The sequence below is a fragment of the Pseudophryne corroboree genome, chromosome 8 (assembly GCF_028390025.1).
Source record: "Pseudophryne corroboree isolate aPseCor3 chromosome 8, aPseCor3.hap2, whole genome shotgun sequence".
In the NCBI taxonomy this organism is placed as follows: Eukaryota; Metazoa; Chordata; class Amphibia; order Anura; family Myobatrachidae; genus Pseudophryne; species Pseudophryne corroboree.
The window spans coordinates 92720010-92746297 of NC_086451.1; the positions used below are offsets into that span (position 1 = coordinate 92720010).

Genomic DNA, 26288 nt, shown 5'->3' on the forward strand with positions numbered 1-26288 from the left:
TATCACATGATTTTCCGCCCAGCGAAGAATCCTTGCAACTTCTGCCATTGCCCTCCTGCTTCTTGTGCCGCCCTGTCTGTTTACGTGGGCGACTGCCGTGATGTTGTCCGACTGGATCAACACCGGCTGACCCTGAAGCAGAGGCCTTGCTAGGCTTAGAGCATTGTAAATGGCTCTTAGCTCCAGTATATTTATGTGAAGTGTTGTCTCCAGGCTTGACCACAAGCCCTGGAAATTTCTTCCTTGTGTGACTGCTCCCCAGCCTCTCAGGCTGGCATCCGTGGTCACCAGGACCCAGTCCTGAATGCCGAATCTGCGGCCCTCTAGAAGATGAGCACTCTGCAACCACCACAGAAGAGACACCCTTGTCCTTGGGGACAGGGTTATCCGCTGATGCATCTGAAGATGCGATCCGGACCATTTTTCCAGCAGATCCCACTGGAACGTTCTTGCGTGGAATCTGCCGAATGGAATCGCTTCGTAGGAAGCTACCATCTTTCCCAGGACTCTTGTGCATTGAAGCACTGAGACTTGCCCTGGTTTCAGGAGGTTTCTGACCAGTTCGGATAACTCCCTGGCTTTCTCCTCCGGAAGGAACACCTTTTTCTGGACTGTGTCCAGAATCATCCCTAGGAACAGAAGACGTGTTGTCGGAATCAGCTGCGATTTTGGGATATTTAGAATCCAGCCGTGCTGCCGTAGCACTACTTGAGATAGGGCTACTCCGACTACTAACTGTTCTCTGGACCTTGCTCTTATCAGGAGATCGTCCAAGTAAGGGATAATTAAAACGCCTTTTCTTCGAAGAAGAATCATCATTTCGGCCATTACCTTGGTAAAGACCCGGGGTGCCGTGGATAATCCAAACGGCAGCGTCTGAAACTGATAGTGACAGTTTTGTACCACAAACCTGAGGTACCCTTGATGAGAAGGGTAAATGGGGACATGGAGGTAGGCATCTTTGATGTCCAGAGACACCATATAGTCCCCCTCTTCCAGGTTCGCGATCACTGCCCTGAGTGACTTCATCTTGAATTTGAACATCTGTATTTAAGTGTTTAAAGACTTCAGATTTAAAATAGGTCTCACCGAGCCGTCCGGCTTCGGTACCACAAACAGCGTGGAATAATACCCCTTCCCTTGTTGCAGGAGGGGTACCTTGATTATCACCTGCTGGGAATACAGCTTGTGAACTGCCTCCAATACTGCCTCCCTGTCGGAGGGAGACGTTGGTAAAGCAGACTTCAGGAACCGGCGAGGGGGAGACGTCTCGAACTCCAATTTGTACCCCTGAGATACTACTTGAAGGATCCAGGGGTCCACTTGCGAGTGAGCCCACTGCGCGCTGAAATTCTTGAGACGGGCCCCCACGGTGCCTGAGTCCGCTTGTAAGGCCCCAGCGTCATGCTGAGGACTTGGCAGAAGCGGGAGAGGGCTTTTGTTCCTGGGAATTGGCTGTCTGTTGCAGTCTTTTTCCCCTTCCTCTGCCCCGGGGCAGAAAAGAGGAACCTTTTGCCCGCTTGCCCTTATGGGGACGAAAGGACTGCGCCTGATAAGACGGCGTCTTTTTATGCTGAGAGGCGACCTGGGGTAAAAATGTGGATTTCCCAGCAGTTGCCGTGGCCACCAGGTCCGATAGACCGACCCCAAATAACCCCTCCCCTTTATAAGGCAATATTTCCATATGCCGTTTAGAATCCGCATCACCTGACCACTGTCGCGTCCATAACCCTCTTCTGGCAGAAATGGACAGCGCACTCACTCTTGATGCCAGAGTGCAAATATCCCTCTGTGCATCTCGCATATATAGAAAAGCATCTTTTAAATGCTCTATAGTCAACAATATACTGTCCCTATCCAGGGTATCAATATTTTCAGTCAGGGAATCCGACCAAGCCACTCCAGCACTGCACATCCAGGCTGAGGCGATTGCTGGTCGCAGTATAACACCAGTATGTGTGTATATACTTTTAAGGATATTCTCCAGTTTTCTGTCACCTGGTTCCTTGAGGGCGGCCGTATCAGGAGACGGTAACGCCACTTGTTTTGATAAGCGTGTGAGCGCCTTATCTACCCTAGGGGGTGTTTCCCAACGCGCCCTAACCTCTGGCGGGAAAGGGTATAATGCTAATAACTTTTTAGAAATTATCAGTTTTTTATCGGGGGAAACCCACGCTTCATCACACACCTCATTTAATTCATCTGATTCAGGAAAAACTACGGGTAGTTTTTTCACACCCCACATAATACCCTTTTTAGTGGTACTTGCAGTATCAGAAATGTTTAAAACCTCTCTCATTGCCGTGATCATGTAACGTGTGGCCCTACTGGAAGTCACGTTTGTCTCCTCACCGTCGACACTGGAGTCAGTATCCGTGTCGACGTCTGTATCTACCATCTGAGGTAACGGCCGTTTTAGAGCCCCTGATGGTTTCTGAGACGCCTGGACAGGGACTAGCTGATTAGCCGGCTGTCTCATGTCATCAACTGTCTTTTGTAAGGAGCTGACATTGTCACGTAAATCCTTCCATAAAGCCATCCACTCAGGTGTCGACTCCCTAGGGGGTGACATCTCTATTATAGGCAATTGCTCCGCCTCCACATCATTTTCCTCCTCATACATGTCGACACAAACGTACCGACACACAGCACACGCACAGGGAATGCTCTGATAGAGGACAGGACCCCACTAGCCCTTTGGGGAGACAGAGGGAGAGTATGCCAGCACACACCAGAGCGCTATATATATATATATATATATATATATATATATATATATATATATATATATATATATATATATATATATATATATATATATATATATAGGGACAACCTTATATAAGCGTTTCTCCCTTTATAGCAGCTGTATTGTTAATATCCCGCCAATTAGTGCCCCCCTCTCTTTTTTACCCTGTTTCTGAAGTGCAGGACTGCAGGGGAGAGTCAGGGAGACGTCCTTCCAGCGGAGCTGTGAGGGAAAATGGCGCCTGTGTGCTGAGGAGATAGGCTCCGCCCCCTTCTCGGCGGCCTTTCTCCCGCTTTTTGTGGAAATCTGGCAGGGGTTAAAATTCATCCATATAGCCCAGGGGGCTATATGTGATGCATTTTCGCCAGCCAAGGTGTTTCTATTGCTGCTCAGGGCGCCCCCCCCTAGCGCCCTGCACCCTCAGTGACCGGAGTGTGAAGTGTGCTGAGAAGCAATGGCGCACAACTGCAGTGCTGTGCGCTACCTTGTGGAAGACAGGATGTCTTCTGCCGCCGATTTTCCGGACCTGTTTTTGCTTCTGGCTCTGTAAGGGGGCCGGCGGCGCGGCTCTGGGACCGAGCTCCAAGGCTGGGCCTGTGATCGGTCCCTCTGGAGCTAATGGTGTCCAGTAGCCTAAGAAGCCCAATCCACTCTGCACGCAGGTGAGTTTGCTTCTTCTCCCCTTAGTCCCTCGATGCAGTGAGCCTGTTGCCAGCAGGTCTCACTGAAAATAAAAAACCTAAACTAAAACTTTCACTAAGAAGCTCAGGAGAGCCCCTAGTGTGCACCCTTCTCGTTCGGGCACAAAAATCTAACTGAGGCTTGGAGGAGGGTCATAGGGGGAGGGGCCAGTGCACACCAGGTAGTACTAAAGCTTTCTATTTGTGCCCAGTCTCCTGCGGAGCCGCTATTCCCCATGGTCCTTACGGAGTTCCCAGCATCCACTAGGACGTCAGAGAAAATAGCAGTGACGGACAGAGAGCTTGCAGGAAGCGCATACTCAGACCACCATGTTTCTAATCTGCTTATATCGCTAAAGCACAGATACAAAGTGGGAGAAATATTAAGCCTACTAAAAAGAGTGGAGAAGTTGCTCAGAGCAGCAAATCAGATTTGTGCTAGCATTAACCACGTACATTCTAAAAAAGAAATAAAATAAAAAATAGGCCGATTCTGATTGGGAGCTATTGGCAACTTTTCCACTTGATCACTTTTTAGTAGGCTTGTTAACATGTCCCCCATAGTAATGAAAGGAGAATTGCAGCTAGCAATTATATTTACGTCCCGACTCTATTCTATCAGCGCTTTTTGCAATCGTGCCCCCAGCATAAAGATAGCACTCTAGTTGATCTCGTCATATCAACCTAAAATGGCAGCTTCCACTCTTTCCAAAATCAAGTTTGTAATGAAGTTATTACTCGTACACAAATGGTTTCTACACATTTAACAGCATAATGTTCTTAAGGGCAGTGGTTAACTAAAAAGTATCTGGTGTAAATGAACAATACCAATGTTATTCGGGTCCTCCCCAGGTTTGCATGGAATGAGGACATCTTTGGTGTGAAAGACCTTGAATCCAGTAGGGCTGCCAGCAAACAGTAAGCCATATTTGTTGGATAGGGCCAGCAGACTGGAGCGCTCCTTGGGAAGATCTGGGGGTGGGTTGAAGAATCTGATCTTTTTCAGCTGGCGGAACTGGAAATCCTGTTATATAAGCAAAGATACTTAAAATTAGCTCTATTTACATTATAAAGGGGTCAGCAAATTACTTTAAACTAAAATCACACTTTTGCTTCAAAGAGACAAAGGAAAATCTATGTTAACACATGTCACCGGTATACTTGGTGTTGTAAATTCCCCCTTGTTCTATTCACCTCTCCTTATAGTGGGTGTGGATTATTAGGGTCTGACAAACCATCCCCAGCTCATGTCACAGCACGTCAAGGTATCTCTTTGTATATACTATATTCCACTAAGTGGATTATTAGATCTACATTAAAAAGGTCTACAGTTAATAGGCATACCACTAATGGTAGACATGCTTTAGGTCAACAGGGTCAAAAGGTCGACATAGAATAGGTAGAGTGGTAGACAGTAGGAAAGGTCGCCAGAGTCAAAAGGTTGACAAAAATGGTAGACACCATTTTTTTACATTTTTGGGTGTTTTGTCACTTTTCTGCCACAAGGAAGCCCCATTAGTGAACCGTGTCCCCTCAGTTACTATTCCCAACCGTAGTCCACATAAGTGGTAAAGTACGAAAAAAACAAATGTAAAAAAACCAAAAACAATAAATAAAAAAAATGTGCGTCTACCATATGTGTGTTGACCATTGTCACATCTATCCTCAATGCTGCTGCCTGGCTCATTTTCCTCACCAAATGCACTATGTCCACCTCTCCTCTCTTACAAGACCTTCACTGGCTTCCCTTCCCTTTCAGAATCCATTTCAAGCTTCTCACACTCCCTTACAAAGCCCTCACCCACTCCTCTCCCATTTACATCTCTGTCCTTATCTCCCCTTACACTTCTACCCGTCCTCTTCGCTCTGCTAATGCACGCCGGCTCTCCTGTCTTCTGATTACTTCCTCCCACTCCTACCTCCAAGATTTTTCATGCTGCTTTCTTTCTCTGGAATTCCCTACCTCTACCCCTCACTCTCCACCCCTCTACAAAACTTCAAACACGCTCTTAAGACCCACTTCTTCACCAAACCCAGCCAAATCTCATACTAACCCTCTGCTCCACGCTCTCTATGTACCCCATCTGTGTCACCCCTGTCTGTCTACCCCTCCCCTTTAGATTGTAAGCTCTCACGAGTAGGGCCCTCTTCCCTCGTGTGCTTATCCTTTTTCTTACTTTAATAATCCCCAACTGCCCAAATCCAGCAGTCTTCTGCCACCTGATACTTATTCCAGTGTCATCTGCTGATGTAGTTATGTTTATTTACCCTGTACTTGTACTATATTGTCTTCAACTGTAAGTTGCTGTTTTCCCGTTTTGATTATTTGTTTATGTACTCTGTAATTGGGCGATGCGGTACCATTGTGGCGCCATATAAATAAAGGATAATAATTAATAATAATCAATCTTTTGATCCTGTCAACCTGTTGAACGGTTTATCTTTTACATATCAAACTTTTGACCCTGTCGACCTAATCCATGTCCAGATACCCCTTATAGTATCTCCCCCGTTCCCAAGGAAGATGAACAAGGAACAGTATAAATTCTGTCAGGCAATCTTGAGGGCAGGAGCTACACCAGGCCCATTTTCCTGTAATACTTTCCAATTTACAAGAGATTGGTAGTTGGTGGTTCGTAAGACACAATGGGAGTAGTATCACATAAATTTCACAATTCATACCTCGGGAAATGAAATACAGTAATATGTCATGATGTGCATCAGACCTACTATCTTTCCAGAAACTACATTGGCAACCCTCTATATTGAAAGCAAGACACTCAATAATAACTGTACAGTTTCCACTGCAATGTGAATGCTGCTGGCCAGTGCTTGTTTGGAAGTACAGTATAAGAAAATCCACCTAAACTCCCAGCGCAAATACAATCAATGGGCGGGATTCAAATCTTCTCTGCTCCCTCCCGCCCCCAACACGCCCGCCAGCAGTATTCAAATGTTACGGCCGATGGGTGCTATATCAGCATTTCAGCTAGCCACCCCCAGGGGTGGCGAGCTGAAATGCGTGAAAAGTGACTCGTTTGGACACCCAAACGGGAATTTCCACGATCGCGCACATGTCTTTAGTCGGGTTTAGCTGCTTTACGCAGCTAAACCAGTCTCTTAGGGGCGTGATCAGCGCGAAAACGGGGGTCATTAGAATATCGCCCCGCAATCTCCCGTTACTTTAGCCGGGAGATCGGGGGCGATAAAAGATTTGAATCCCGCCCAATGTGTTTCAAATAATCAGAAACATCAGCTGCATATAATTTGGGCTTGGCAAGGCCCCAAGATTAACACCAAAAAAATAAGAATTTACTCACCGGTAATTCTATTTCTCGTAGTCCGTAGTGGATGCTGGGAACTCCGTAAGGACCATGGGGAATAGCGGGCTCCGAAGGAGGCTGGGCACTCTAGAAAGATTTATGACTACCTGGTGTGCACTGGCTCCTCCCACTATGACCCTCCTCCAAGCCTCAGTTAGGACACTGTGCCCGGACGAGCTGACATAATAAGGAAGGATTTTGAATCCCGGGTAAGACTCATACCAGCCACACCAATCACACTGTACAACTCGTGATACTATATCCAGTTTGACAGTATGAAAAACAACTGAGCCTCTCAACAGATGGCTCAACAATAACCCTTTAGTTAACAATAACTATTTACAAGTATTGCAGACAATCCGCACTTGGGATGGGCGCACAGCATCCACTACGGACTACGAGAAATAGAATTACCGGTGAGTAAATTCTTATTTTCTCTGACGTCCTAGTGGATGCTGGGAACTCCGTAAGGACCATGGGGATTATACCAAAGCTCCCAAACGGGCGGGAGAGTGCGGATGACTCTGCAGCACCGAATGAGAGAACTCTAGGTCCTCCTCAGCCAGGGTATCAAATTTGTAGAATTTTGCAAACGTGTTTGCCCCTGACCAAGTAGCTGCTCGGCAAAGTTGTAAAGCCGAGACCCCTCGGGCAGCCGCCCAAGATGAGCCCACTTTCCTTGTGGAATGGGCATTTACAGATTTTGGCTGTGGCAGGCCTGCCACAGAATGTGCAAGCTGAATTGTACTACAAATCCAGCGAGCAATAGTCTGCTTAGAAGCAGGAGCACCCAGCTTGTTGGGTGCATACAGGATAAACAGCGAGTCAGATTTTCTGACTCCAGCCGTCCTGGAAACATTTTCAGGGCCCTGACAACGTCTAGCAACTTGGAGTCCTCCAAATCCTTAGTAGCTGCAGGCACCACAATAGGCTGGTTCAGGTGAAACGCTGACACCACCTTAGGTAGAAACTGGGGACGAGTCCTCAATTCTGCCCTATCCATATGGAAAATCAGATAAGGGCTTTTACATGATAAAGCCGCCAATTCTGACACTCGCCTGGCTGAAGCCAAGGCCAATAACATGACCACTTTCCACGTGAGATATTTTAGATCCACGGTTTTTAGTGGCTCAAACCAATGTGATTTTAAGAAACTCAACACCACGTTGAGATCCCAAGGTGCCACAGGGGGCACAAACGGGGGCTGAATATGCAGCACTCCTTTCACAAATGTCTGAACTTCAGGTACTGAAGCTAGTTCTTTTTGAAAGAAAAATCGACAGAGCCGAGATCTGTACTTTAATGGAGCCTAGCTTTAGGCCCATATTCACTCCTGCTTGCAGGAAATGCAGAAATCGACCCAGCTGAAATTCCTCTGTTGGGGCCTTTTTTGCCTCGCACCATGCAACATATTTCCGCCATATGCGGTGATAATGCTTTGCCGTAACATCTTTCCTGGCCTTAATAAGCGTAGGAATGACTTCTTCCGGAATACCCTTTTCCTTCAGGATCCGGTGTTCAACCGCCATGCCGTCAAACGCAGCCGCGGTAAGTCTTGGAACAGACAGGGCCCCTGCTGTAGCAGGTCCTGTCTGAGCGGTAGAGGCCACGGGTCCTCTGAGAGCATCTCTTGAAGTTCCGGGTACCACGCTCGTCTTGGCCAATCCGGAACCACGAGAATTGTGTTTACTCCTCGCTTTCTTATTATTCTCAATACCTTTGGTATGAGAGGCAGAGGAGGGAACACATAAACCGAATGGTACACCCACGGTGTCACTAGAGCGTCCACAGCTATCGCCTGAGGGTCCCTTGACCTGGCGCAATATCTTTTTAACTTTTTGTTGAGGCGGGACGCCATCATGTCCACCTGTGGTTTTTCCCAACGGTTTACCAGCATCTGGAAAACTTCTGGATGAAGTCCCCACTCTCCCGGGTGGAGGTCGTGTCTGCTGAGGAAGTCTGCTTCCCAGTTGTCCACTCCCGGAATGAACACTGCTGACAGTGCTAGTACAGTGGTTCTCAAACTCGGTCCTCAGGACCCCACACGGTTCACGTTTTCCATGTCACCCTGCAGCTGCACTGTGTATCACCAACTGTCACATTTCAAATATCTACAGGTGACCTGCAAAACATGAACTGTGTGGGGTCCCGAGGACCGAGTTTGAGAACCTGTGTGCTAGTACATGATTCTCCGCCCATCTGAGAATTCTTGTGACTTCTGCCATCGCCATCCTGCTTCTTGTGCCTCCCTGTCGATTTACATGGGCGACTGCCGTGATGTTGTCTGACTGGATCAGCACCGGCTGGTGTAGGAGCAGGGATTTTGCTTGACTTAGGGCATTGTAGATGGCCCTTAGTTCCAGAATATTTATGTGAAGGGAAGTCTCCTGACTCGACCATAGTCCTTGGAAGTTTCTTCCCTGTGTGACTGCCCCCCAGCCTCGAAGGCTGGCATCCGTGGTCACCAGGACCCAGTCCTGTATGCCGAACCTGCGGCCCTCTAGAAGATGGGCACTCTGCAGCCACCACAGTAGAGACAGCCTGGTTCTTGGAGACAGGGTTATTAAGCGATGCATCTGAAGATGCGATCCGGACCACTGGTCCAACAGGTCCCACTGAAAGATTCTGGCATGGAACCTGCCGAAAGGAATTGCTTCGTAAGAAGCCACCATCTTTCCCAGGACCCGCGTGCAGCGATGCACTGATACCTGTTTTGGTTTCAGGAGGTCTCTGACTAGAGATGACAACTCCCTGGCTTTCTCCTCCGGGAGAAACACTTTTTTCTGGACTGTATCCAGAATCATACCCAGGAACAGTAGCCGTGTCGTCGGAACCAGCTGTGACTTTGGGATATTCAGAATCCAGCCGTGCTGGTGCAGCACCTCCTGAGATAGTGCTACTCCCACCAACAACTGTTCCTTGGACCTCGCTTTTATTAGGAGATCGTCCAAGTACGGGATAATTAAAACTCCCTTTTTTCGAAGGAGTATCATAATTTCCGCCATAACCTTGGTAAATACCCTCGGTGCCGTGGACAGTCCAAACGGCAGCGTCTGGAATTGGTAATGGCAATCCTGTACCACAAATCTGAGGTACTCCTGGTGAGGATGGTAAATGGGGACATGCAAGTAAGCATCCTTGATGTCCAGGGATACCATGTAATCCCCCTCGTCCAGGCTTGCAATAACCGCCCTGAGCGATTCCATCTTGAACTTGAATTTTTTTATGTATGTGTTCAAGGATTTCAAATTTAAAATGGGTCTCACCGAACCGTCCGGTTTCGGTACCACAAATAGTGTGGAATAGTAACCCCGGCCTTGTTGAAGTAGGGGTACCTTGATTATCACCTGCTGGGAATACAGCTTGTGAATTGCCGCTAGCACCGCCTCCCTGTCTGAGGGAGCAATCGGCAAGGCAGATTTTAGGAACCGGTGGGGTGGAGACGTCTCGAATTCCAGTTTGTACCCCTGAGATACTATTTGAAGGATCCAGGGATCCACCTGTGAGCGAGCCCACTGATCGCTGAAATTCTTGAGGCGGCCCCCCACCGTACCTGGCTCCGCCTGTGCAGCCCCACCGTCATGCGGCGGACTTGGAAGAAGAAGCGGGGGAGGACTTTTGCTCCTGGGAACCTGCTGTTTGTTGCAGCCTTTTTTCCCCTACCTCTGCCTCTGGACAGAAAAGACCCGCCTTTTCCACGCCTGTTTTTCTGGGTCCGAAAGGACTGAACCTGATAAAACGGCGCCTTCTTAGGCTGTGAGGGGACATGGGGTAAAAATGCTGACTTCCCAGACGTTGCTGTGGAAACTAGGTCCGAGAGACCATCCCCAAATAATTCCTCACCCTTATATGGCAAAACTTCCATGTGCCTTTTAGAATCTGCATCTCCTGTCCACTGGCGAGTCCATAAGCCTCTCCTAGCAGAAAATAAGAATTTACTTACCGATAATTCTATTTCTCGGAGTCCGTACTGGATGCTGGGGTTCCTGAAAGGACCATGGGGAATAGCGGCTCCGCAGGAGACAGGGCACAAAAAGTAAAGCTTTAGGATCAGGTGGTGTGCACTGGCTCCTCCCCCTATGACCCTCCTCCAAGCCTCAGTTAGGTACTGTGCCCGGACGAGCGTACACAATAAGGAAGGATTTATGAATCCCGGGTAAGACTCATACCAGCCACACCAATCACACTGTACAACCTGTGATCTGAACCCAGTTAACAGTATGATAACAGCGGAGCCTCTGAAAAGATGGCTCACAACAATAATAACCCGATTTTTGTAACTATGTACAAGTAATGCAGATAATCCGCACTTGGGATGGGCGCCCAGCATCCACTACGGACTCCGAGAAATAGAATTATCGGTAAGTAAATTCTTATTTTCTCTATCGTCCTAGTGGATGCTGGGGTTCCTGAAAGGACCATGGGGATTATACCAAAGCTCCCAAACGGGCGGGAGAGTGCGGATGACTCTGCAGCACCGAATGAGAGAACTCCAGGTCCTCCTTAGCCAGGGTATCAAATTTGTAGGATTTTACAAACGTGTTTGCCCCTGACTAAATAGCCGCTCGGCAAAGTTGTAAAGCCGAGACCCTTCGGGCAGCCGCCCAAGATGAGCCCACCTTCCTTGTGGAATGGGCATTTACATATTTTGGCTGTGGCAGGCCTGCCACAGAATGTGCAAGCTGAATTGTATTACACATCCAACTAGCAAAAGTCTGCTTAAAAGCAAGATCACCCAGTTTGTTGGGTGCATACAGGATAACAGCAAGTCAGTTTTCCTGACTCCAGCCGTCCTGGAACCTATATTTTCAGGGCCCTGACCACATCTAGCAACTTGGAGTCCTCCAAGTCCTTAGTAGGCGCAAGACCACAATAAGCTGGTTCAGGTGAAACACTGACACCACCTTAGGGAGAGAACTGGGGACGAGTCCGCAGCTCTGCCCTGTCCGAAAGGACAAACAGATATGGGCTTTTTTGAGAAAAAAAAAAAAAAACCACCAATTTGACACTCGCCTGGTCCAGGCCAGGTCCAAGAGCATGTTCACTTTTCATGTGAGATGCTTCAAATCCACAGATTTGACTGGTTTTAAACCAATGTGTTTTGAGGAATCCCAGAACTACGTTGAGATCCCACAGTGCCACTGGAGGCACAAAAGGGGGTTGTATATGCAATACTCCCTTGACAAACTTCTGGACTTCAGGAACTGAAGCCAATTCTTTCTGGAAGAAAAATCGACAGGGCCGAAATTTGAACCTTAATGGACCCCAATTTGAGGCCCATAGACACTCCTGTTTGCAAGAAATGCAGGAATCGACCGAGTTGAAATTTCTTCGTGGGGCCTTCCTGGCCTCACACCACGCAACATATTTTCGCCACATGTGGTGATAATGTTGTGCGGTCACCTCCTTTCTGGCTTTGACCGGGGTAGGAATGACCTCTTCCTGAATGCCTTTTCCCTTAGGATCCGGCGTTCCACCGCCATGCCGTCAAACGCAGCTGCGGTAAGTCTTGGAACAGACATGGTACTTGCTGAAACAAGTCCCTTCTTAGCGGCAGAGGCCATAAGTCCTCTGTGAGCATCTCTTGAAGTTCCGGGTACCAAGTCCTTCTTGGCCAATCCGGAGCCATGAGTATAGTTCTTACTCCTCTACGTCTTATAATTCTCAGTACCTTAGGTATGAAAAGCAGAGGATGGAACACATACACCGACTGGTACACCCACGGTGTTACCAGACCGTCCACAGCTATTGCCTGAGGGTCTCTTAACCTGGCGCAATACCTGTCCCGTTTTTTGTTCAGACGGGACGCCATCATGTCCACCTTTGGTAATTCCCAACGGTTTACAATTATGTGGAAAACTTCCCCATGAAGTTCCCACTCTGCCGGGTGGAGGTCGTGCCTACTGAGGAAGTCTGCTTCCCAGTTTCCATTCCCGGAATGAAACACTGCTGACAGTGCTATCACATGATTTTCCGCCCAGCGAAAAGTCCTTGCAGTTTTTGCCACTGCCCTCCTGCTTCTTGTGCCGCCCTGTCTATTTACGTGGGCGACTGCCGTGATGTTTTATCCCACTGGATCAATACCGGCTGACCTTGAAGCAGAGGTCTTGCTAAGCTTAGAGCATTATAAATTTACCCTTAGCTATATTTATGTGGAGAAAAATCTCCAGACTTGATCACACTCCCTGGAAATTTTTTCCTTGTGTGACTGCTCCCCAGCCTCTCGGGCTGGCCTCCGTGGTCACCAACATCCAAAACTGAATGCCGAATCTGCGGCCCTCTAGAAGATGAGCACTCTGTAACCACCACAGGAGAGACACCCTTGTCCTTGGATATAGGGTTATCCGCTGATGCATCTGAAGATGCGATCCGGACCATTTGTCCAGCAGATCCCACTGAAAAGTTCTTGCATGAAATCTGCCGACTGGAATTGCTTCGAAGGAAGTCACCATTTTTTTTTATTTTTTTTTTACCATGGCCCTTGTGCAATGATGCACTGATTTTAGGAGGTTCCTGACTAGCTCGGATAACTCCCTGGCTTTCTCTTCCGGGAGAAACACCTTTTTCTGGACTGTGTCCAGAATCATCCCTAAGCACAGGAGACTTGTTGTCGGGATCAGCTGCGATTTTGGAATATTTAGAATCCACCCCTGCTGTTGTAACAGTATCCGAGATAGTGCTACTCCGACCTCCAACTGTTCCCTGGACTTTGCCCTTATCAGGAGATCGTCCAAGTAAGGGATAATTAAGACGCCTTTTCTTCGAAGAAGAACCATCATTTCGGCCATTACCTTGGTAAAGACCCGGGGTGCCGTAGACAATCCAAACGGCAGCGTCTGAAACGGATAGTGACAGTTCTGTACCACGAACCTGAGGTACCCTTAGTGATAAGGGCAAATTTGGGACATGGATCCCGGTTCGTTATCACTGCTCTGAGTGACTCCATCTTGATTTGAACCTTTGTAAGTGTTCAAATTTTTTTAGATTTAGAATAAGTCTCACCTAGCCTTCTGGCTTCAGTACCACAATATAGTGTGGAATAATACCCCTTTTCTTGTTGTAGGAGGGGTAATTTAATTATCACCTGCTGGGAATACAGCTCGTGAATTTTTTCCATACTGCCTCCTTGTCGGAGGGAGACCTTGGTAAAGCAGACTTCCGGAGCCTGCGCAGGGAAAACGTCTCGACATTCCAAACAGTACCCCTGGGATACTACTTGTAGGATCCAGGGGTCCTGTACGGTCTCAGCGTCATGCTGAGAGCTTGTCAGAAGCGGTGGAACGCTTCTGTTCCTGGGAATGGGCTGCCTGCTGCAGTCTTCTTCCCTTTCCTCTATCCCTGGGCAGATATGACTCTTATAGGGACGAAAGGACTGAAGCTGAAAAGACGGTGTCTTTTTCTGCAGAGATGTGACTTAGGGTAAAAACGGTGGATTTTCCAGCAGTTGCCGTGGCCACCAGGTCCGATGGACCGACCCCAAATAACTCCTCTTCCTTTATACGGCAATACACCTTTGTGCCGTTTGGAATCTGCATCACCTGACCACTGTCGTGTCCATAAACATCTTCTGGCAGATATGGACATCGCACTTACTCTTGATGCCAGAGTGCAAATATCCCTCTGTGCATCTCGCATATATAGAAATACATCCTTTAAATGCTCTATAGTCAATAAAATACTGTCCCTGTCAAGGGTATCAATATTTTTAGTCAGGGAATCCGACCAAGCCACCCCAGCTCTGCACATCCAGGCTGAGGCGATCGCTGGTCGCAGTATAACACCAGTATGTGTGTATATACTTTTTATGATATTTTTCCAGCCTCCTGTCAGCTGGCTCCTTGAGGACGGCCCTATCTATAGACGGTACCGCCACTTGTTCTGATAAGCGTGTGAGCGCCTTATCCACCCTAAGGGGTGTTTCCCAACGCGCCCTAACTTCTGGCGGGAAAGGGTATACCGCCCATATTTTCTATCGGGGGGAACCCACGCATCATCACACACTTCATTAATTTTATCTGATTCAGGAAAAACTACGGTAGTTTTTTCACATCCCACATAATACCCTCTTTTGTGGTACTTGTAGTATCAGAAATATGTAACACCTCCTTCATTGCCCTTAACGTGTGGCCCTAATAAGGAATACGTTTGTTTATTCACCGTCGACACTGGATTCAGTGTCCCTGTCTGTGTCTGTGTCGACCGACTAAAGTAAACGGGCGTTTTAAAACCCCTGACGGTGTTTTTGAGACGTCTGGACCGGTACTAATTGTTTGTCGGCCGTCTCATGTCGTCAACCGACCTTGGCGCGTGTTGACATTATCACGTAATTCCCTAAATAAGCCATCCATTCCGGTGTCGACTCCCTAGAGAGTGACATCACCATTACAGGCAATTGCTCCGCCTCCTCACCAACATCGTCCTCATACATGTCGACACACACGTACCGACACACAGCACACACACAGGGAATGCTCTGATAGAGGACAGGACCCACTAGCCCTTTGGAGAGACAGAGGGAGAGTTTGCCAGCACACACCAAAAACGCTATAAATATATAGGGACAACCTTATATAAGTGTTTTCCCTTATAGCATCTTTTTTATATATTTCTAACGCCAAATTAGTGCCCCCCCTCTCTGTTTTAACCCTGTTTCTGTAGTGCAGTGCAGGGGAGAGCCTGGGAGCCTTCCCTCCAGCCTTTCTGTGAGGGAAAATGGCGCTGTGTGCTGAGGAGATAGGCCCCGCCCCTTTTTCGGCGGCCTCGTCTCCCGCTCTTAACGGATTCTGGCAGGGGTTAAATATCTCCATATAGCCCCCGGAGGCTATATGTGAGGTATTTTTAGCCAAAAAAGGTTTTCATTTGCCTCCCAGGGCGCCCCCCTCCCAGCGCCCTGCACCCTCAGTGACTGCCGTGTGAAGTGTGCTGAGAGGAAAATGGCGCACAGCTGCAGTGCTGTGCGCTACCTTAAGAAGACTGAGGAGTCTTCTGCCGCCGATTCTGGACCTCTTCTCGTTTCAGCATCTGCAAGGGGGCCGGCGGCGAGGCTCCGGTGACCATCCAGGCTGTACCTGTGATCGTCCCTCTGGAGCTAATGTCCAGTAGCCAAGAAGCCAATCCATCCTGCACGCAGGTGAGTTCACTTCTTCTCCCCTAAGTCCCTCGTTGCAGTGATCCTGTTGCCAGCAGGACTCACTGTAAAATAAAAAACCTAAGCTAAACTTTTCTAAGCAGCTCTTTAGGAGAGCCACCTAGATTGCACCCTTCTCGGCCGGGCACAAAAATCTAACTGAGGCTTGGAGGAGGGTCATAGGGGGAGGAGCCAGTGCACACCACCTGATCCTAAAGCTTTACTTTTTGTGCCCTGTCTCCTGCGGAGCCGCTATTCCCCATGGTCCTTTCAGGAACCCCAGCATCCACTAGGACGATAGAGAAATGGACAATGCACTTACTTTAGATGCCAGTCGGCAGATTTCCCTCTGTGCATCTGTCATATATAAGACTGAGTCTTTGATATGGTTTATGGTTAGCAGGATCGTGTCTCTGTCTAATGTGTCAATATTTTCTGACAGTTTATCTGACCACGCAGCGGCAGCACTGCACATCCAAGCTGACGCAATAGCTGGCCTAAGTATAATGCCTGAGTGTGTATATACAGACTTCAGGATCGCCTCCTGCTTTCTATCTGCAGGTTCCTTGAGGGCGGCCGTATCCGGAGATGGTAGTGCCACCTTTTTAGACAAACGTGTGAGCGCTTTATCCACCCTAGGAGGTGTTTCCCAACGTGACCTATCCTCTGGCGGGAAAGGGAACGCCATTAGTACCTTCTTAGGAATTACCAATTTTTTATCAGGGAAAGCCCACGCTTCTTCACACACTTCATTTAATTCATCTGATGGGGGAAAACTACAGGTAGTTTTTTCTCCCCGAACATAATACCCTTTTTAGTGGTACCTGTATTTATATCAGAAATGTGTAACACCTCCTTCATTGCCTCAATCATGCAGTGAATGGCCTTAGTGGGCATCAGGTTTGACTCATCGTCGTCGACACTGGTGTCAGTATCAGTGTCGACATCTGGGTCCGCGGTCTGAGGTAGCGGGCGTTTTAGAGCCCCTGATGACCTGTGCGACGCCTGGACAGGCACGAGCTGAGAAGTCGGCTGTCCCACATTTGGCATGCCGTCAAATTTCTTATGTAAGGAGTCTATACGTGCACTCATTTCTTTCCATAAGCTCAACCACTCAGGTGTCTGCCCCGCAGGGGGTGACATCCCTTCTAAAGTCATCTGCTCCGTCTCCACATCATTATCCTCATCAAACATGTCGACACAGCCGTACCGACACACCGCACACACACAGGGAATGCTCCAACAGAGGACAGGACCCACAAAAGCCCTTTGGGGGGACAGAGTGAGAGTATGCCAGCACACACCAGAGCGCTATATAATGCAGGGACTAACTGAGTTATGTCCCCTATAGCTGCTTTTTCTATATAATTGTATACTGCGCCTAAATTTAGTGCCCCCCCCTCTCTTTTTTACCCTTTTCTGTAGTGTAGACTGCAGGGGAGAGCCAGGGAGCTTCCTTCCAGCGGATCTGTGAAGGAGAAATGGCGCCAGTGTGCTGAGGGAGATAGCTCCGCCCCTTTTCCACGGACTATTCTCCCGCTTTTTCCTATATTCTGGCAGGGGTATTTTCCACATATATAGCCTCTGGGGCTATATATTGTGGTATTTTTTGCCAGCCAAGGTGTTATTACTGCTTCTCAGGGCGCCCCCCCCCCCCAGCGCCCTGCACCCTCAGTGACCGGAGTGTGAAGTGTGTGTGAGGAGCAATGGCGCACAGCTGCAGTGCTGTGCGCTACCTTGGTGAAGACTGATGTCTTCTGCCGCCGATTTTCCGGACCTCTTCTTGCTTCTGGCTCTGTAAGGGGGACGGCGGCGCGGCTCCGGGACCGAACACCAAGGCTGGGCCTGCGGTCGATCCCTCTGGAGCTAATGGTGTCCAGTAGCCTAAGAAGCCCAAGCTGGCTGCAAGCAGGCAGGTTCGCTTCTTCTCCCCTTAGTCCCTCGCTGCAGTGAGCCTGTTGCCAGCAGGTCTCACTGAAAATAAAAAAACTAATTTCTATCTTTCTTTCTAAAGGCTCAGGAGAGCCCCTAGTGTGCATCCAACCTCAGCCGGGCACAAAATCTAACTGAGGCTTGGAGGAGGGTCATAGTGGGAGGAGCCAGTGCACACCAGGTAGTCATAAATCTTTCTAGAGTGCCCAGCCTCCTTCGGAGCCCGCTATTCCCCATGGTCCTTACGGAGTTCCCAGCATCCACTAGGACGTCAGAGAAACAAACAATTAATGCGCTTGATGTTCTGACAGTAATAAATACAATTTGTATTTGGTTTCACTCAAATTAATACAAGTGAAACTTGCTTCTAGTAATAACAATTTTTTACTGTTTTTCAGTTAAAAATACACTTAAATGTAAAACCAGTGATTTCTCAAATGATACAAAATAACACATACAATACTAAACAATAAAACTGGTTAGATGAGCTGTTGGACCGCAGCCAAATCCGGAGAACTGTAGCTTCCTCACACAGTTTTGGTGAAAGCAACAATGTGTTTTTTTATATAATATCGAACACACCAGTTCAACCTGCTGCTATAGGCAGCAATAGCAACGTAACTCTGTTTCCAGATGTTTAGCAGGTGGTGCTCAATTATTAATGCAGCAGTGTATTCCCGTAATATAATTTAGTGTTCCTCCGATCCACCTGTCACTAGCGTCCCAGTGCAGGGAATAAGGCTTTGTAATATAATTACCCGATCCAGCGGAAATATCCAGTGGCAACAAGGCAATCAGACCGGAGTAGGTGTCTTTCACATTGGCGCTCAGCCTGAGCGTGGAGCCCACAGCAACTGCCAGCACTAGTCTTGAGAAAGTCCCGAATCAGTACGGGATGAAACGCAGTGACGTTATTCCCCCTCTGGTCTGTTCACTGACGGACTTCAACACAGACGGCTCTATCTGATAATAGGAGAGTCTCCCTCCCCGCCTGCCAGGACAGATTTCTGTACCACTCTAATGCCGGCGGTTGCTGTGGGCTCCACGCTCAGGCTGAGTGCCAATGTGAAAGACACCTACTCCGGTCTGATTGCCTTGTTGCCATTGGATATTTCCGCTGGATCGGGTAATTATATTACAAAGCCTTATTTCCTGCACTGGGACGCCAGTGACAGGTGGGTAGGAGTAACACAATTATATTACGGGAATACACTGCTGCATTAATAATTGAGCTCCACCTGCTAAACATCTGGAAACAGAGCTACGTTGCTATTGCTGCTTATATCAGGTTGAACTGGTGTGTTCGATATTATATAAAAAACACATTGTTGTTTTCACAGGAAGCTACAGTGCTCAGGATTTGGCTGCGGTCCAACAGCTCATCTAACCAGTTTTATTGTTATTTAGTATTGTATGCGTTATTTTGTATCCATTGAGAAATCACTAGTTTTAAGTGTATTTTTAACTGAAAAACAGTAAAAAAAATTATTACTAGAAGCAAGTTTCACGTGTATTAATTGAGAGAAACCAAACACAAATTTTATTTATTTATTAATGTCAGTACTTCAAGCCCATTAAATGTTGTTTGGAAGTATCACTGACCAATTAGATGCCATCAATACCCACTGCCTTATGATCCTGTTTAAACTACTTCCAGCAGCCCATCTGCAGTTGCTATCAGCACCAAGCGAAAAACTTAAGTGAGCTAAACTTTCGGACGCATTTTAAATGACATAAGGACAGCTAAGTAGCTGCAGTCCCCACAATAAAACATATTCACATATATTTTATGTTTACTGGTAATAAAATATACTTTCAGAGAGTTCTATGAAAATATATTAATTTCTGGTCCAAATAAATATAAAATTGCATAAAATAAGAATTTACTTACCGATAATTCTATTTCTCGTAGTCCGTAGTGGATGCTGGGGACTCCATAAGGACCATGGGGAATAGCGGCTCCGCAGGAGACAGGGCACAAAAGTAAAAGCTTTAGGATCAGGTGGTGTGCACTGGCTCCTCCCCCCATGACCCTCCTCCAAGCCTCAGTTAGGATACTGTGCCCGGACGAGCGTACACAATAAGGAAGGATCTTGAATCCCGGGTAAGACTCATACCAGCCACACCAATCACACTGTACAACCTGTGATCTGAACCCAGTTAACAGCATGATAACAGCGGAGCCTCTGAAAAGATGGCTCACAACAATAATAACCCGATTTTTGTAACAATAACTATGTACAAGTATTGCAGACAATCCGCACTTGGGATGGGCGCCCAGCATCCACTACGGACTACGAGAAATAGAATTATCGGTAAGTAAATTCTTATTTTCTCTGACGTCCTAAGTGGATGCTGGGGACTCCGTAAGGACCATGGGGATTATACTAAAGCTCCCAAACGGGCGGGAGAGTGCGGATGACTCTGCAACACCGAATGAGAGAACTCCAGGTCCTCCTCAGCCAGGGTATCAAATTTGTAGAATTTTGCAAACGTGTTTGCCCCTGACCAAGTAGCAGCTCGGCAAAGTTGTAAAGCCGAGACCCCTCGGGCAGTCGCCCAAGATGAGCCCACCTTCCTTGTGGAATGGGCATTTACAGATTTTGGCTGTGGCAGGCCTGCCACAGAATGTGCAAGCTGAATTGTACTACAAATCCAACGAGCAATCGTCTGCTTAGAAGCAGGAGCACCCAGTTTGTTGGGTGCATACAGGATAAACAGCGAATCAGTTTTCCTGACTCCAGCCGTCCTGGAAACATATTTTCAGGGCCCTGACAACATCTAGCAACTTGGAGTCCTCCAAGTCCCTATTAGCCGCAGGTACCACAATAGGCTGGTTCAGGTGAAACGCTGACACCACCTTAGGGAAAAACTGGGGACGAGTCCGCAGTTCTGCCCTTTCCGAATGGAAAAAGAGATATGGGCTTTTGTGAGACAAAGCCGCCAATTCTGACACTCGCCTGGCCGAGGCCAGGCCAACCGCATGGTCACTTTCCATGTGAGATATTTCAAATCCACAGATTTGAGCGGTTCAAACCAATGTGCTTTGAGGAATCCCAGAACTACGTTGAGATCCCACGGTGCCACTGGAGGCACAAAAGGGGGTTGTATATGCAGTACTCCCTTGACAAACGTCTGGACTTCAGGAACTGAAGCCAATTCTTTCTGGAAGAAAAACGACAGGGCCGAAATTTGAACCTTAATGGACCCCAATTTTAGGCCCATAGACACTCCTGTTTGCAGGAAATGCAGGAATCGACCGAGTTGAAATTTCTTCGTGGGGGCCTTCCTGGCCTCACACCACGCAACATATTTTCGCCACCTGTGGTGATAATGTTGTGCGGTCACCTCCTTCCTGGCTTTGACCAGGGTAGGGATGACCTCTTCCGGAATGCCTTTTTCCCTTAGGATCCGGCGTTCAACCGCCATGCCGTCAAACGCAGCCGCGGTAAGTCTTGGAACAGACATGGTACTTGCTGAAGCAAGTCCCTTCTTAGCGGCAGAGGCCATGGGTCCTCTGTGAGCATCTCTTGAAGTTCCGGGTACCAAGTCCTTCTTGGCCAATCCGGAGCCACGAGTATAGTTCTTACTCCTCTACGTCTTATAATTCTCAGTACCTTGGGTATGAGAAGCAGAGGAGGGAACACATACACCGACTGGTACACCCACGGTGTTACCAGAACGTCCACAGCTATTGCCTGAGGGTCTCTTGACCTGGCGCAATACCTGTCCAGTTTTTTGTTCAGGCGGGACGCCATCATGTCCACCTTTGGTCTTTCCCAACGGTTCACAATCATGTGGAAGACTTCCAGATGAAGTCCCCACTCTCCCGGGTGGAGGTCGTGCCTGCTGAGGAAGTCTGCTTCCCAGTTGTCCACTCCCGGAATGAACACTGCTATCACATGATTTTCCGCCCAGCGAAGAATCCTTGCAGTTTCTGCCATTGCCCTCCTGCTTCTTGTGCCGCCCTGTCTGTTTACGTGGGCGACTGCCGTGATGTTGTCCGACTGGATCAATACCGGCTGACCTTGAAGCAGAGGTCTTGCTAAGCTTAGAGCATTGTAAATTGCCCTTAGCTCCAGTATATTTATGTGGAGAGAAGTCTCCAGACTTGACCACACTCCCTGGAAATTTTTTCCCTGTGTGACTGCTCCCCAGCCTCTCAGGCTGGCATCCGTGGTCACTAGGACCCAGTCCTGAATGCCGAATCTGCGGCCCTCTAGTAGATGAGCACTCTGCAGCCACCACAGAAGAGACACCCTTGTCCTTGGAGACAGGGTTATCCGCTGATGCATCTGAAGATGCGATCCGGACCATTTTTCCAGCAGATCCCACTGAAAAGTTCTTGCGTGAAATCTGCCCAATGGAATCGCTTCGTAAGAAGCCACCATTTTTCCCAGGACCCTTGTGCAATGATGCACTGACACTTTTCCTGGTTTTAGGAGGTTCCTGACTAGCTCGGATAACTCCCTGGCTTTCTCCTCCGGGAGAAACACCTTTTTCTGGACTGTGTCCAGAATCATCCCTAGGAACAGCAGACGTGTCGTCGGGATCAGCTGCGATTTTGGAATATTTAGAATCCACCCGTGCTGTTGTAGCAGTACTGCTACTCCGACCTCCAACTGTTCCCTGGACTTTGCCCTTATCAGGAGATCGCCCAAGTAAGGGATAATTAAGACGTCTTTTCTTCGAAGAAGAATCATAATTTCGGCCCTTACCTTGGTAAAGACCCGGGGTGCCGTGGACAATCCAAACGGCAGCGTCTGAACTGATAGTGACAGTTCAGTACCACGAACCTGAGGTACCCTTGGTGAGAAGGGCAAATTGAGACATGGAGGTAAGCATCCTTGATGTCCAAGGACACCATATAGTCCCCTCTTCCAGGTTCGCTATCACTGCTCTGAGTGACTCCATCTTGATTTGAACCTTTGTATGTAAGTGTTCAAAGATTTCAGATTTAGAATAGGTCTCACCGTGCCGTCTGGCTTCGGTACCACAAATAGTGTGGAATAATACCCCTTTCCTTGTTGTAGGAGGGGTACTTTGATTATCACCTGCTGGTGAATTGCTTCCAATACTGCCTCCCTGTCGGAGGGAGACGTTGGTAAAGCAGACTTCAGGAACCTGCGAGGAGGCGACGTCTCGAATTCCAATCTGTACCCCTGAGATACTACCTGTAGGATCCAGGGGTCCACTTGCGAGTGAGCCCACTGCGCGCTGAAACTCTTGAGACGACCCCCCACCGCACCCGAGTCCCTTTGTAAGGCCCCAGCGTCATGCTGAGGACTTGGCAGAAGCGGTGGAGGGCTTCTGTTCCTGGGAAGGGGCTGCCTGCTGCAGTCTTTTTTTCCTTTCCTCTACCCCTGGGCAGATATGACTGGCCTTTTGCCCGCTTGCCCTTATGGGGACGAAAGGACTGAGGCTGAAAAGACGGTGTCTTTCTGCTGAGAGGTGACTTGGGGTAAAAAAGTGGATTTTCCAGCTGTTGCCGTGGCCACCAGGTCCGATAGACCTACCCCAAATAACTCCTCCCCTTTATACGGCAATACTTCCATGTGCCGTTTGGAATCCGCATCACCTGACCACTGTCGTGTCCATAAACATCTTCTGGCAGAAATGGACATCGCACTTACTCTTGATGCCAGAGTGCAAATATCCCTCTGTGCATCTCGCATATATAGAAATGCATCCTTTAAATGCTCTATAGTCAATAAAATACTGTCCCTGTCAAGGGTATCAATATTTTCAGTCAGGGAAACCGACCAAGCCACCCCAGCACTGCACATCCAGGCTGAGGCGATCGCTGGTCGCAGTATAACACCAGTATGTGTGTATATACTTTTTAGGATATTTTCCAGCCTCCTATCAGCTGGTTCCTTGAGGCGGCCGTATCTGGAGACGGTAACGCCACTTGTTTTGATAAGCGTGTGAATGCCTTATCCACCCTAGGGGGTGTTTCCCAACGCGCCCTAACTTCTGGCGGGAAAGGGTATAACGCCAATAATTTCTTAGATATTAGCAATTTTTAATTCATCTGATTCAGGAAAAACTACAGGTAGTTTTTTCACACCCCACATAATACCCTTTTTTGTGGTACTTGTAGTATCAGAAATATGTAACACCTCCTTCATTGCCCTTATGTAACGTGTGGCCCTACTGGAAAATACGTCTGTTTTTTCACCGTCGACACTGGAGTCAGTGTCCGTGTCTGTGTCTGTGTCGACCGACTGAGGTAATGGCCGTTTTAAAGCCCCTGACGGTGTTTGAGACGCCTGGACAGGTACTAATTGGTTTGCCGGCCGTCTCATGTCGTCAACCGACCTTGCAGCGTGTTGACATTATCACGTAATTCCATAAATAAGCCATCCATTCCGGTGTCGACTCCCTAGGGGGTGACATCACCATTACAGGCAATTTCTCCGCCTCCACACCAACATCGTCCTCATACATGTCGACACACACGTACCGACACACAGCACACACACAGGGAATGCTCTGATAGAGGACAGGACCCCACTAGCCCTTTGGGGAGACAGAGGGAGAGTTTGCCAGCACACACCAAAACGCTATAATTATACAGGGACAACCTTATATAAGTGTTTTCCCTTATAGCATCTTAATATATTATAATATCGCCACACAAAATGCCCCCCCTCTCTGTTTTAACCCTGTTTCTGTAGTGCAGTGCAGGGGAGAGCCTGGGAGCCTTCCTAGCAGCGGAGCTGTGTAGGAAAATGGCGCTGTGTGCTGAGGAGAATAGGCCCCGCCCACTTTCCGGCGGGCTCTTCTCCCGGTTTTTCTGACAACCTGGCAGGGGTTAAATACATCCATATAGCCTCAGGGGCTATATGTGATGTATTTTTAGCCAGCATAGGTACTTTCATTGCTGCCCAGGGCGCCCCCCCCAGCGCCCTGCACCCTCAGTGACCGTTGGTGTGAAGTGTGCTGAGAGCAATGGCGCACAGCTGCCGTGCTGTGCGCTACCTTAAGAAGACTGGGAAGTCTTCAGCCGCCGATTTCTGGACCTCTTCTCTCTTCAGCATCTGCAAGGGGGTCGGCGGCGCGGCTCCGGTGACCCATCCAGGCTGTACCTGTGATCGTCCCTCTGGAGCTAGTGTCCAGTAGCCTAAGAAGCCAATCCATCCTGCACGCAGGTGAGTTCACTTCTTCTCCCCTAAGTCCCGCGTTGCAGTGAGCCTGTTGCCAGCAGGACTCACTGAAAATAAAAAACCTAACAAAACTTTTACTCTAAGCAGCTCTTTAGGAGAGCCACCTAGATTGCACCCTTCTCGGCCGGGCACAAAAACCTAACTGAGGCTTGGAGGAGGGTCATGGGGGGAGGAGCCAGTGCACACCACCTGATCCTAAAGCTTTTACTTTTGTGCCCTGTCTCCTGCGGAGCCGCTATTCCCCATGGTCCTTACGGAGTCCCCAGCATCCACTTAGGACGTCAGAGAAATATGATTAGTAATGTGTGCAAGACAAGATTAGAACACCCCCCCCCCCCTCCCCCGGCCAAATTGCGAGTGCCAAATTATGAAGATATTCACCAAGAATACATCTGAGATGTGGAGACTGAGGCTTATAGTATTCTATAGATGCTAGGTGTGCCAGGCTCCCCCCATACGTGTCTATGTTTGATGCAGTATAACCTCCCCCAACTCACGCCCAATACACACAGTGTGCCCCACAGAGCTGGTCATGGATACTGCACACTCCCTCAGCCTCCTCTAGAGCAGGGACACTGGGCAACTTGAGTGTACAATTGCAGGACCACCCAGGAGGCGGAGCTAGAACGAAAGTTGCTGCATGGGAGGCACAAAGATGCACCAATGCGGTAGTGAATCTTAAACGCAAGCTACATGATATAACTCATTGTGATCTACTGATTCCCCTACCAAGCGCCAGACCATCACTGTTCTGGGACCACCATAAACTAGAAGTGTGTCTTTTTAATGTACTGTAAGCAACTACAGGACCCCAAATGGGATCAACCCATCAAATGACAAAATACTGCGTTGTCATACAAGTGTTAAAACATCATTCAAAGAAGGCCAGATGCTATTACAGAGATAAGTTATCTCTCAGACACAGGAGCAATACGCTAACATATTATATCATGGTCCCTATAAAAAACAATGTTTGGACTTCCAAAACGTCAGTTTTGCCATTAAAAAAAACAGTATTTCGTAGACGTACAGTGATTCATTCTCTAATACTTTTTAGAAAAATTAGAGACGATTATGTAGGCAGAGATCTACAGCATTATACAATGGATTTCAATTCTGTCTCACAGTTGCCCACTAGAGCTCATAGTGCTGCTAGACATACTGTACATAGGGCCTACCCCACCTGCCACTACTGCACCTCCCCCTGTCCGCAGACCGCCCACAAGCCAGCTCCCACCCCTTCACCTGGCTGAGCAAAGCAATGTTTCCGCTTAAATAGCTCTATTCACTTCCCGCTATGTGCACTAT

At 48.2% G+C, this 26288-nt stretch overlaps 1 protein-coding gene across 1 annotated transcript in view; it reads right to left on the bottom strand.

Annotated features, from left to right (window-relative positions):
- Window positions 1-26288, bottom strand: part of NUP214 (nucleoporin 214) — a 395449-nt gene that overhangs the window by 336602 nt on the left and 32559 nt on the right. Inside the window, exon 2 of the mRNA XM_063936801.1 lies at window positions 4258-4453. Coding sequence (XP_063792871.1) covers window positions 4258-4453 — 196 coding nt within the window. The remainder of the gene's footprint in view (window positions 1-4257; window positions 4454-26288) is intronic.